General features: G+C 41.2%; 2 protein-coding genes across 3 annotated transcripts in view; one reads left to right on the top strand and one right to left on the bottom strand.

The window, feature by feature from the left end:
- Positions 1-12,906, top strand: part of dnajc17 (DnaJ (Hsp40) homolog, subfamily C, member 17) — a 33,355-nt gene that overhangs the window by 19,261 nt on the left and 1,188 nt on the right. The window contains exon 11 of one of the 2 annotated variants that reach the window (XM_083907874.1): positions 10,322-10,468. In XM_083907874.1, coding sequence (XP_083764000.1) covers positions 10,322-10,456 — 135 coding nt within the window. In that variant the 3' untranslated portion in view covers positions 10,457-10,468. Of the gene's footprint in view, positions 1-10,321; positions 10,588-12,906 lie in introns of those variants that run through there. The other variant, XM_083907873.1, reaches the window with a different exon arrangement.
- On the bottom strand, positions 99-1,024 carry LOC310942483 (cdc42 effector protein 3; the record flags this gene model as incomplete). The annotated part of the gene is made up of 1 exon (XM_083907875.1): positions 99-1,024. One exon carries the CDS (start codon positions 1,022-1,024, stop codon positions 428-430), a length of 597 nt encoding a protein of 198 aa, XP_083764001.1. The 3' UTR covers positions 99-427.

A 12,906-nucleotide genomic window follows, 5' to 3' on the forward strand; every position in this document is an offset into this window, starting at 1 on the left:
CGCAAAGGAGGAAAGTAAAAGAAGGTTAAAAGGTCCAACTTGGAGTTTGACTTCTCGTCAGACGGTCAATTATTAACTTAAATCTGCAAGGGGTGAAGAAGAACATTAACTTTGTGTGGTTACTTTTATAATTTTGTCGCCTGTGGACTCAGTATCTGGTTCTCTTGAGGGAAATTTGAAAAATAATCTCAGTATCTCCATTGTCTTAGCTTACATCCAGCAAAACAAAGGTGTGATCACTTCTCTCCACAGCTTTATTGTCACAGTGTAATATATTGGGATCCGAGACATGCACAAGTTTAATTAAATAGCATCTTTGGATATTGGTTTGTCCGTAGATTCAGATCCGTTAACCCCCGAGAGCAAGTTGAGCAGGATCTTCCGTCCTCATTCAGTTTACTCGGTCAAGCCTTCCAGAAATGCTTGGCTACTGATTATGCCGTTTGTCCATCACCTGCAGAACATCATCCAGGATTGAAGGGCCCAGGTCGAGGCTAAAGGAAAATCCACTGTCCTCCTCCCTCTGCTTTCCATGCATTTCTGTAGAATCTCCATCCTTGTATGAACTCACACTACCCCGTCCAGCGCTAAGAGTCTGACTGTAAGCGACATCATTTCCTCTTTCTATCTCTTCTTCGACTTCCTCCATGTCCAGCAGCGGCATAGAGCTGCATTTCATTCTCTTTTGGGAGGTGTTGTACTGGCGGCCAACAGACCAGTCGGGGCTCTCGGATCCTTCCGTCTCATCCAGGTTTAGACGAGGCGGCTTTGGCGGAGGAGAGCAGGCCATGAAGATGTTCTGTTCACTCTGGGAACTTTGTAAAAGCAGACTCTGGCCGTTCTTTAAAAAGGACAGGTCTCCAAAGCTGTCTGTGTGGGCGTCATTGCCGATATGTGTGATGTGCCGAAAGTCAGCCAGTGGCAGGCTGATCATGTTAACTGACAGCATCTCTCTGCGCTTGGAACTCCTGCTGGACCAACGACCAGAGGCTTGCTTTCTGTACAACGAAGTTCTGAGTGGCATTTTGGCAGATCCTGGATCTGAATCGAGAAGTCAGTACCTCGATTGGTCCTCTACTCCTCCTCTGATGAATCCTTAGGATATTTTGGAACTCACAATCATTATGCCATCTACAACAAAAAGGGAGAAATGATGTAACAATGAAAGTCTCATCTCACAAGGTAATTAAAGGTGCCATATGTAAGAATGTGGCCAAAAACGGTTACTACATTCAAATTCAAAAATACCAAAGTCTTTTAGGTGTCGTTTTCTGACGTAACTGGCAACACGTGGTTGCGCGGCAGCTGAGACTCTACTGGCTGCAATGATTGGTAGACGGCGGTAGGTGGCGCCACATGCCAAAACATGATTTCAAAACATAAACATGATTTGCAGTCTGCAAAAATGTTTTTTTTAATGCAAATATGTTGGCTGTACTGTTGTTGTTGGTGAGTTCAGTTTGTTATATGAACATTATTCCTGAGTCTCTGTGACATATTAGGAGGATTTTATGGCCAGTTGCTTTAGATTTATTACATAATGCACCTTTAATGTAGCACTAGATTATATTGAAGTTTATGATAATGCAGGTTTCCCGCTCATGCTGGAGCGTAATCCAGCACCAGATGCAAGCGTTGCATTGTATCATAATGAAATGAATCGACAGCCATTATTAAGAGGTTGCACTTGCTCCTCTTGATTTTAGTTTAATGAAGTTCAGCGCTGTTGATTTCCATGTTGAGGTGTGTTCCAACACTGCTTTGAAGCTTTAATTTCCAAATATTTACTTTTGACAATTTTTCCTGTAAATGCTGGCGTTGGCCTCTCCTGCACATCCTCATCCAGCGGAAGTTGATTAGCGCGCTGAAGACTTCCAGCAACAAAAATGCAGATTGACAAATGGGAATTGATCTGCTATCCTTTGGGATTCGGAGGTTTTACTGTTATTTCTGTCAGAAATCACGATGGTTTTGTTGCTTATGAACACATGTTTATGATTATCTGAGTGGCACAAGTAGAACACATAGCTGGGATGGAGTCGGTTTACTTTGCTGTGGTGTGAGAATTATGCAGTAACTCTGGATGTGGAAGTTAATAAAACAAAATATTTAAATTCCACAGCCATTATATTTTGAAAAAAAATGCGATTTTGTTATGTAGTTTGCGGTTGGTATTCCTATACAATTTCACTTTGACCAATTATTAGTCTTGGTTAGAATGAAATGATACAATAACTCTTGAAATGCAAGTCAAACTTCATTACAAAAAGAAAATAAAGTTGTGTAATTATTGTATTGAGTGAAACTCGAGTTTGGTTCACCCAGGGTTGGCAAGTGGATTAGATAATCTCTTCTGTGTCTGTGATTTTACGGTCTCCCAGAAAGCTTTGCCCACATTAGGACTGTGTTCGTGACTCGAAACATGCACTCTGTAAATTTGTAAGTCACTATAGCAAACAGGTTTTGTTGGCTTGTAAAGGTTTTATCGGCACTTCAGTAGCAGCGGGAGATCGGAGCGCTTGGACACAACAGCATTCCTTTTCAGTCATGTCAGTTTGGCCAAGGAGGAGTCTCGGGGAGTTGAGCCGTGGCTGTCGTGCTCGAGAACCACTCGATTGCCAAGTCGAAAATTAAAGAAAGCTATTAAAATAGATTGGCCAAGAAACGGTTTTTAAATGACGTGCCATATACACGATCCACCTTTGAGACACGAGGAATTTGTCTAATACGAGTTAAAAGCAGTTCATTTCAAAGATCGTTCTCCTCGTGCAGATATTTGTCGAGTTAAACAATATCGGAATAGATCAAGACTGATGATTCTTACCTGTCTTGCTGAGCAAACACTGGATGTTTGAATCCCACGTATGCACACACACGTTTCTGTCAGGAAACTAGGCTGCGTCTGCCTGCACACCCTGACAAACTCTTCCGTGACATGATGGGACTTGTTGAGCTGTTACAAAAAAAGCCCTCGCTGTACAGCCTTTAGACAGAGACGGAAGAAAACAACACCTCTTCATTTAATTCTTAAGCTAATTTGTCACGCTTGTACCTGAAAGGGTCTGTTTCTTACCTTTTGTTGATACCTTTTTCCCCAGTTTTCAGTCGCTGGACATTTGATCCCCGTTTGTCACTGATCCTTCACTTTGTAAACTCCCATTTGCATTGCTGAGCCCTTCAGGTGTGTTGCTGGTGAAAGTCTCGGCTTCTTTGCCAGAGAGATAAGGTCAGAGTACAAGAGGTCAGAGTACAAGAGTGTTTAGACATCCAGGCGGAAGCTTTTCTTCGGCTCCTTTGTTTCCAAGGTTTTCTTAGTTCAAAATCCACAGTCGTCCTACTTTAAAGAAGGATTGCCAACCGTCAGATGATGACATCACCCCCTGGCTGTGGTGTGAGTTGTACTTTAACCGCAAGTAGTTCCTACTTTTTGGTTGGCTGCACCCATTACCTGGGGAAGTTCAACGGGTGCTGAATAGATGACATGTGTGTAGACATTATGCTTACATACAAAGAATAGGAAAGCCATGGACGGTGAGCAAACATGACGGTCACCCAGAGGGAGGTCTCTGATCTCTAATCTCCCCGTCATTGTCCCGCCGCTCTGCTGCTTTCCCGTTTTCCTGCCTGCTGTTGGCTTGTCTAAAGCCTTTCCAGTTCACACTGCTCCATGGGCCCCTTCCGCCTGACTGGAGGCCTATAGTTTGCCGGTGTTATCAACGCACATGATCCCACACTGACATGTATGGGCACGAACCCGGGGTTGCACAAGAAACCCAACTTGTTACATTCCCATTTCTCACGCCTTCCAGCATGTTGTCTTTGCCTTTGGAATGCTGTAGTAATACGGCAATGGAAACATGTTTTTTTTCCCCCCACAATATGGAATTTGTTTGTGTTAAAAATTGCAGCGTTAAAGCTCCCATAGAGTGGTCCTGTTGCACATATATGTGAGTTATGGAGGTCTACTTACATACATTAACTTGTTTTTATGGTCAAAAACCTCCTAGTTGCTGTAAACGAGCCGATAAAAATCTCTCCTTACTGACGCTCTCCTCAGCCGCGATATTTCAGACTGAAATCTCACACCCAGAAGACAGACTGTGTTGTGATTGGCCAGCCAGCATAGAGCTTTCCCAACTGTCTTGTGATTGGCCAGTACCTGGAAGTGACATAATTAGCACACCAGCTCTCAGAACCGTAGTTCCCCCCTCTGGAACGGTGGATGTACTGCGACTCATTACAATGTTTAAAAATAGCTTCGTCACGACTCCCCGCCGCAGTCCCTTTTACGACTTTGACCCAGAGTCAGAAGACACTGTCGCTCGCGAAACACCTCCACAACGGACGTTATTCTTCTTCTGCGGTACAATGTACGCAACCGGATGTGCCCGGACCAGGAGGATCCGCTGTTCAGGAGAAATGCCGTTTACGTAACCAGAAGGGATTTTTTCAGAGATCTCGCTGAGCCCGGGATTACAATAATCAAAGCGTTCTCAGCAGTGGCTGAACTGTTTGTTTGGAACCTTCAGGGCTTCATAAACGAGGTAATGTCACAGATACACACCAAAAAAACAGCGTTAATTGGAACTTCCCTTCTAGGTCCGCTTTAAAGCATTTTTGTTCCCAGGTTGTAATTGCCTCTTACTTCACTTTTTAAAACTACAACCTCTTGAACTCATCGCGTTGCTGCCACTCTCCGGTATTCCCAGAGACAGGAAGACATGGCTGGGAAAGCCGTTGTCCAAAGTCTCAAAGCTTCCACTTGTTCTCGAAAAGTAAGAAGGCAGAGTGCGATGGGAACGCACAAATCAAACCTTTCACAATTCTTCCAGTCCTTTTTAAATCGATCCAATAAATAATAGGCATGCCGTCTGATCCTCTCCCGTTCTCCCGCTGTACGCTCTGGTGCCAGAATAGCCTGCGAGACCAGACGCAAATTACTCACGCAAATGAAATTATCATAACATTTACTCAAGACTTAAACAGAAGAGTTTTGAACATCACGCCACCTACGACCACAGAGCTGCTCTCATGCTAGAGGACAATCAGGGTCGTGTTATCTGCTGCAAATGACCTCACGAGACCTGCTGTCTGACCGAGGTTGGCCTCTCCCTGAGCCGTTTGCCGTGATACATTTAGCTGTTGCTGGATTTCTGTGCAACACTCATTTCTAAGGCCTGACCATAGTGGGCAGTGTGGTTTTGAATGCAGCTATGCTGGGTCTCTGAAATCTGGGATGTTGCATGTTTTTGTTATTGCAGGATAAAAAAGTGTTTCCAGATATTGCTTTGACTGGCGCTAGAAGCCCAAACTGAGGCTTTGGTGGATATTCTTCTGGCCCCTTTGTTGTGTGTTCTCCAGCTTCCGCTCTCTGCTGGGGCCCTTAGACAGCCGGCGTTAGACACGATTTACACTCTCGCTCTTTGATGTGAAAAACATTGTTCAGCGACGAAGACAAAACGGGGACATACTGTACTCAAATTCACCTTTAAATAGCCTAGTCTTGTCAACTGGAATTTGGCAGTCGACTTCTCTTTCTGTATGGCTGCAGAACTGTTTATTGTAGCTACTACTCTTTGTGACTATTTGTTATTTCCTTTCTTTAATCCTGGTGAACTCATCCAGCTTAGGATTTGTCATCCTCCTAACCGTCGTTGTCATCACTGTTTGTCTCCAGAGTTGTGACTCATCGATGAGTGTTTTTGAAGACGATCCAACCGAAACTCTTGCATGCCATTCAATACCATGTGTGGATACATCCAACACTTGAAGGGAGAAGGTTACGGAAGTCTCTGATTAACACAAGTGGTGCGGCATATGTCAGTGCATCAGTGGATTAAGTGGCTTACATTTGGTTTTCCTTCCTCGAATCACACTTAATGCACCTAAACTACAAAAGTTTGGGGTCACCTATACCATTTTTTTTGGTGTTTTCCATTAAAAGTCACACTTTTATTCATCAAAAGAGTTGCAAAATGGATAGAAAATCTAGTCAAGACATTGACTATGTTAGAAATAATGATTTTTATTCAAAATGATAATTTTGTTTTTGTCAAAGAACCAGCAAAACTGTTTTCTGCTCTGCTAACATAATTGCACAAGGGTTTTCTAATCATCCAATAGCCTTCTAACGCGATTAGCAAACACGACGTACCATTAGAACACTGGAAATGGGCCTCTATACACCTATGTACATATTCCATTGAAAACCAGACGTTTGTAGCTAGAATAGTCATTTACTGCGTTAACCCTTTAAGGTACTACTCAACCATTTGGTCGACCACACTTTAAGTCACTATATCTCATTGAAAAATGCATCAAGCTGAACTCACCAACACTTAATGTCCCTTGTTCTGAATGATGTACTTTATGAATTATGCAAACCAGGTTTATTATGAACAGACATCTCAACTGTTTGGTAGAGGCCTGTATCTGAAAACCTGCCAGGTCTTATTTAAAAAAAAAAAAAAAAAAAAAAAAATCAATAAAAATAATGATTTTCGTTATTGTTAGTAAATAAAATTAAAATAGTAAAATAATGAAAAATACAAATAATTTTTTTTTCCTTTGCTTTTTTCTTGGTGCATACCTTTTAAGGGTTAACAATGTATAGAGTGATTCATTGAATGTTATATTCTTTGAAAAAAAGGTTTTTCCTTCAAAAATAAGGACATTTCTAACTGATCCCAAACTTTTGAACCGTAGTCCACTAAATGGAGAGATACAACTGCAATTTCTTGCTTTTTTGGGCCTTCTTAAAAGCTTTGTACTTTTTTGTACTACACACACTGGATGTTCTTTATATTTAATGCTATAGATGAGGAGATCTGTTAATATGTATACACTCCTGGAACCTTAATTTAATTTTTTCCTCCCCTTTCATAATGGATGAGTTCTTTTTTGTTAACTTCGCTAAGGCTCAGACTACATTCTTACCAGTCGTGTCTCATGCAATCAAGGGGGGCTTTTCCTGGAAGCCTAGGATGTGAAAGACATAATTTAGCTTTAACAACAATGTAGTGTTTGATATTGAACGTTCCAAACCCCCACATCTCCATATTTTTCGACTCCCGGACCCCGGAGTTCATCCGTCAAAAAGAGAAATGCCAGGGCACGAGGAGTTCAAGCCTTTGCTGCCATTTTTCTTTTCTCACTGTTTATTTCCTTTACTTAAAAACTTTCCAAAAGCACTCTGTCTCTGTCCAGCAGCTTTTCTGTTTGGTCTGTGACCACCTATAATCACATACATAGACATTATACATGTACCACTAGATTCTACCTCGTTTCCTTCGCTTTACCTTTGAACTTTGAGACTTTTTTAAATCTCTTCTTCTTATTTTTCAAAGCGGAACCGAGTCAAATTCCTCGTTTGTGTGCACAAACTTGGCCGAATAAAGTCGATTCTGATTCTTGATGTTAGGTTCTGTTTTGTTGACATAGTTTGGAAGCACAGTTTTGGTTAAAGTCGTTCATTTATGATGATAACTAACTTAAGTTTGCAAACGTTAGGACATGCACAGTTGGTTTTGTTTTTGTTAATACAGCTAGATTTGTTGTTTTTAGCTGTATTTTTATACAGCTGAATATACGCTGAAGATCTTTTCTGGTGCATTTGCATCATTGTCATGATCATATCAGTTATAGGTTCTTTAGCCCTATGGAACGTTAGATAATGAAAGTAGGAAGTGCTGCTGTGCAGTTATTGGTAAAAGTGGAAATATTTAACCCACATATTTCTAGTATCTAAGTACACAGAAGTTTTCCTCCAAAGAGGAGTCTACATTTTGGCGCTTAGCCGTCTTAAAGAACCTGGCTCTGCATCTCGTTCGCTCGTCATCTTTAATGATCGTTCTATTGTAGGGTTGCAGCAATTCATCTACATATATAAATGCAGATATTCTATCACAGAGCAGGAGTGACCTAAAGACTGATAACCGAGAGTGCAAGATTAATTAAACGCGCCATATGTATGAATGTGGCCAAAAACGGTTACTACATTCAAATTCAAAATACCGAGGTCTTTTAGGTTTCGTTTTCTGACGTAACTGGCAACCCGTGGTTGCTCGGCAGCTGAGACTCTACTGACTGCAATGATTGGTAGACGGCGGTAGGTGGCGCCACATGCCAAAACATGATTTGCAGTCTGCAAAATATATTTTTTAATGCAAATATTTTGTCTGTACTGTTGTTGTTGGCGAGTTCAGTTTGTTATATGAACATTATTCCTGAGTCTCTGTGACATATTAGGAGGATTTTATGGCCAGTTGCTTTAGATTTATTACATAATGCACCTTTAATTTCATGATTAAAGCAAGATTTCTGATTGTTTTTCGCTTCTTAAATGTGAATATTTTCTTCGTTTCTTTGCTCCACGTAACAAAGAAATCTTTAAAAATGAATCATTTTGGATTGTGGACCAAACAAGTCATTGGTGAACATCGTCATTTCCAGGTTTGACAAAAACTGATCAACGTTTTGGAACATTTTCTGACATTCTATGGACCGAGCAAATAATCGTCGAAAAAAAGAAATGGTTTGTTGCAGCTCTGATCGAAAGACGAAAAAGGTTTTTAACGCTGCACTGAATATACGTCAGGAAGCTTATCAGTATCTCTACTCTTGCACACAATACACACTCATTAAATGGTGTAATATGCAGCTGAACACACAAAGTTATCCTGTGGGAGCGCAGTGGCCACCTGCACTGTTTGTTGGAAGGAGTCTCTCTCTCTCTCTGTGTGTGTGTGTGTGTGTGTGTGTGTGTGTTCGTATTAGTTTGTCTGACTCAAACCTCTGTTGGTATTCATGATGTCATGTCTGGCCTGAGGTCATGCTGCGCTGTGCTGTTTAGAGGCCTTGCCATGTGCTGATGTCACACAGCTAATCCCCGAACTTGTTCGCATGTATGCGTGCCTCGCTGTTTTACTACTATCCTATCTCTGCGGTGGCTTTTGTTGTTTGTTGTTTTGCGGTTTCCTGCGCAGTCTCGGCCCCAGTGTTACCACACACACACACACACACACACACACACACACACACACACACACACACATGCACAATATTTACAGACCAAGTCTTTGGTTACTGAGTGATGCATTGGTCAAACATCTACGTTGTAAGTTAACAAGAAAACATCCCCTCATCCTGTTAATGCTCAGAATTCCCCCGACATCACCGGCCAGTCCACCTGCAGCCGTGCAGACGTAAGAGCGTGCACTTCACCGTAGTGACCAGTAGAGGGCAGGGCAGAATGGAACTTGGTTGTTACACTAGGCTGTGATTTGTTTAATGTGAAGATGCAATAATCATTTATTTAGCTAATGATGTTCGCGTGATATTTCATAGTTATGCGTTAGTCGGGGGCTTGAGCTCACATTACTGGAATGATAATAGCAGCTTTCCTCAATCCAGGGGTGGGAGAGCGAGGGGGGGGGGTTGGTATAGTGGGGCTAACTTACCCTCGCAGACCTTCTCCTCTCTTCTTCCTTTATGCTTATCCTTTTCTCTCAGCACACGGATGCTGGAGTCCCCGTGATGTTTTCCAGATGCTCGAGCTCAGCCAGTGCACACTGACAAATCCGTGCCTCTCCTCTTCAAATCTCTTCTTTGCTTCGTGCACACTTGCTCGGTCTCTCCTGCAGCTCACTGTCTTATTAAAGAGACACTTCCTTGGCTCGGTGGACTTCCTGGATATATTCCTATAAAGACACGCGGGCCTCCCTCTCCCTGTAAAATAGTTCTCTGCGAGTATTGTTTTTTATTATTATTATTATTATTATTATTTTGTGTTCATACTCGCTAGCATTATTTTGGTTTGGATTAAAAAAAAAAAAAAAAAGAAGAAATAGTGTATCTGTATCTGTAGATCCTGTTGGCTTGTGTGTGGCATGTGTGTGACCGCACAGACTACGGCTTATGTGTGTGTAAGACGTCTGGTCTTGAGTTCCACCCCCTGCTTGATTAGCCATTAGCCAGTGGCTTTTCTCTACGTTTCCCCTTCGCTGTAAAAGAATCTCTCCTTTTGCATCCAAACCCAATGCGCACACACACACACACACACACACACACACACACACACACACACGGTGCGAAACCAGGCGATTGCCAGGTCCTATCTCCCCCCTCCCCCCCCATATTTTGGGATTTAATGGTCTCAGGCAGTGGAATTACCCTGTCACACTGCTGTCTGCTTTCTCACGCATGTTCACCCCACTAATGCTCATAGTAGTGCTTACCACAATCTATAGATGTTATCTGTATTTCTCTCAGATGTGCGACACATTTATGTTCATGTCACAACAACGTCTTCCCTCTTACGCAGGGCTCCCTGGTCAGCGAGCGAGACTTTGAGAGCGTGGTGCTGATGAAGATGAGGCAGGCGGCCGAGCGACAGAAAATCATCGAGCAGATGCAAAGAGAGGACGACGACGACGAGGAGGGAACGTCGGGGTCTTAAGGGGCCATCTTGGTACCAGTCTGATTTAGTTTCTTGGTGTAGGGTTGTAAGATACTGTACATCTCTGGGGTTTATCTTGCAGCTCCGTGTGTGTGCGTTATTACTTTATTATTATACTTTTGAATATTTTTAATACAGTTTTTAATACATTTGCAAGTCTACAGTACGTGCGACAAATATGGGTCGGATGTTGAGACATTTTTTTTTCCCTCACCTGTCCTGGGTGAAATTTAGAAAAGCTGCTGATGTATAGTTTTATCAACTTCAGAAACTGACATTAAAACATTCTTGAAGTTTCAAGTGCAAATTGTAAATTTTTATATATATATGTGTATATATGTATATGCATGTATGTATGTATGTGTATATATATATATATATATGTATATGTGTATATATGTATGTATATATGTGTGTATGTTTGTATATGTATATATGTATGTATATGTATATATATATATGTATGTATATGTGTATACATATATATATGTATGTGTGTATATGTGTATATATATATATATGTATGTATGTATATGTGTGTATATATATATATATGTATGTTTGTATATGTGTATATATGTATGTTTGTATATGTGTATATATATATGTTTGTATATGTGTATATATATATGTTGGTATATGTGTATATATATATGTTGGTATATGTGTGTATATATGTATGTATGTATATGTGTATATATATATGTATGTATATATATATACACATGTATGTATGTATATGTGTATATATATATGTGTGTATATATATATGTATGTATATATATATATACATGTATGTATGTATGTATATGTGTATATATATGTATATATATATATACATGTATGTATGTATATGTGTATATATATATGTATGTATATATATACATGTATGTATGTATATGTGTATATATATATATGTATGTATATATATATATATACATGTATGTATATGTGTATATATATATATGTATGTGTATGTATGTGTATATGTATATGTATGTATATATATATATATACATGTATGTATATGTGTATATATATATGTATGTATGTGTATGTATATGTGTATATGTATATGTACGTAAAGCGTAAACAAATGTCTATTCAAACTACTGTCAAATGAGTTCACACGATGCTGATTAAGCCTATCGACTCCTCATGATTTTCAGTTTTTTCTCAGTGCAGCAGTGTTTCTGCTGATCTTTGCATTTCCCAGTGACATTTCTATTTCTCTGCAGCACAAAATTTACTTAAAGTACTAAGTAAAGAAGTAAACTACAGTATGCTGATATAGTATTGACGGTCGTATAGACGAAGGACGCCGCATACAAAGCTTCTGTTCACAAAGACCCAAACAGAGGCAAAATAATAGCATTGACGACATCAACAGTGACTTACAGTAGCTTTAATTACTTCTCTGAGCTCTTTCGCCATAAACTAATGTAACCGATTCCCAGAAGATACACTTTATTGCTTGTTTATGCTCTTCAAAGTGACAAAGTACCACTCCGTGACCCACATTAAGTCAGACTTTGCAGTGCCAGACTGGTGTGGTCACCATGGGGTTTTGTAGGTCTTCTTGCCTGTGGAGCATTGATTCATTCATTGTTTTCCTGTCCCCTGTGGGACTGTGGCATAGTGATGTGTCTGTGTTTTCTGACGTGCATGGGGGGGGTGTGTGCCTCTCTTGTTGTTGTGTTATTTAGGAGGCACATGGCAGCTTTGCAACATCCAACCGAGCCATCCATCTCTCTGCCACTCCTGCTCTGCCTCGTCCGTGGCTCTCTGTTACACAATGTTCAGCTGTGGGATGGTGCGGTGGGAGACATCTGCTCCTCTCCCTCTTGCAAAATCCCCTCATCACATGGATTAGTTTATGCGTAGCCCTTTTTTTTTTTTTTTTTTCTTTTTTATATCTCAACAATGTGGAGAGAAAAAAAAGACCCCGAAACACACAAACTCTGTTCAAATGACAACAGAGGAAATACAATTACCGGAAACACATTCACCACTAACCCTGCCCTGAGCCCACAGTGGCTTGCGTGGCATGCGAGCCAGGATGGGAGGATGATGCTCCGTCATATCAACAACTTCAGAGAGGAATCATCAAAGTATCCTGTTTCTCCTCTCGTTTCCTGTAGATTGACTGCACAAAAGTGCCGTATCAGTGCATGAAAATAGTGTCTGGATTCCCCCCCCGTGGTCGCAGAGCTGGGAAGCACCACTGCCCTTTTGATGTGTGTCGTGTAGGTGGAAAGCGCAGTCATGTGTGAGGCAGCAGATCTGGTAAGAGTTTGGCTGTGAGCTCGCTGGCAGAGTTTTCTGGTTTGTGGGTTCGCGATCCGGGGCTGGCCCCAGTCATGCTGGCCGACCTGCGGCTGTAGTGAAAACCACCCAGTGATTTTTGGCTCTTGAAGGCAGACGCCTGCACTCTGGAGTGCCTGCAGTGC

The sequence above is a fragment of the Microchirus variegatus genome (assembly GCF_963457635.1).
Source record: "Microchirus variegatus genome assembly, chromosome: 21".
Lineage (NCBI taxonomy): Eukaryota > Metazoa > Chordata > Actinopteri > Pleuronectiformes > Soleidae > Microchirus > Microchirus variegatus.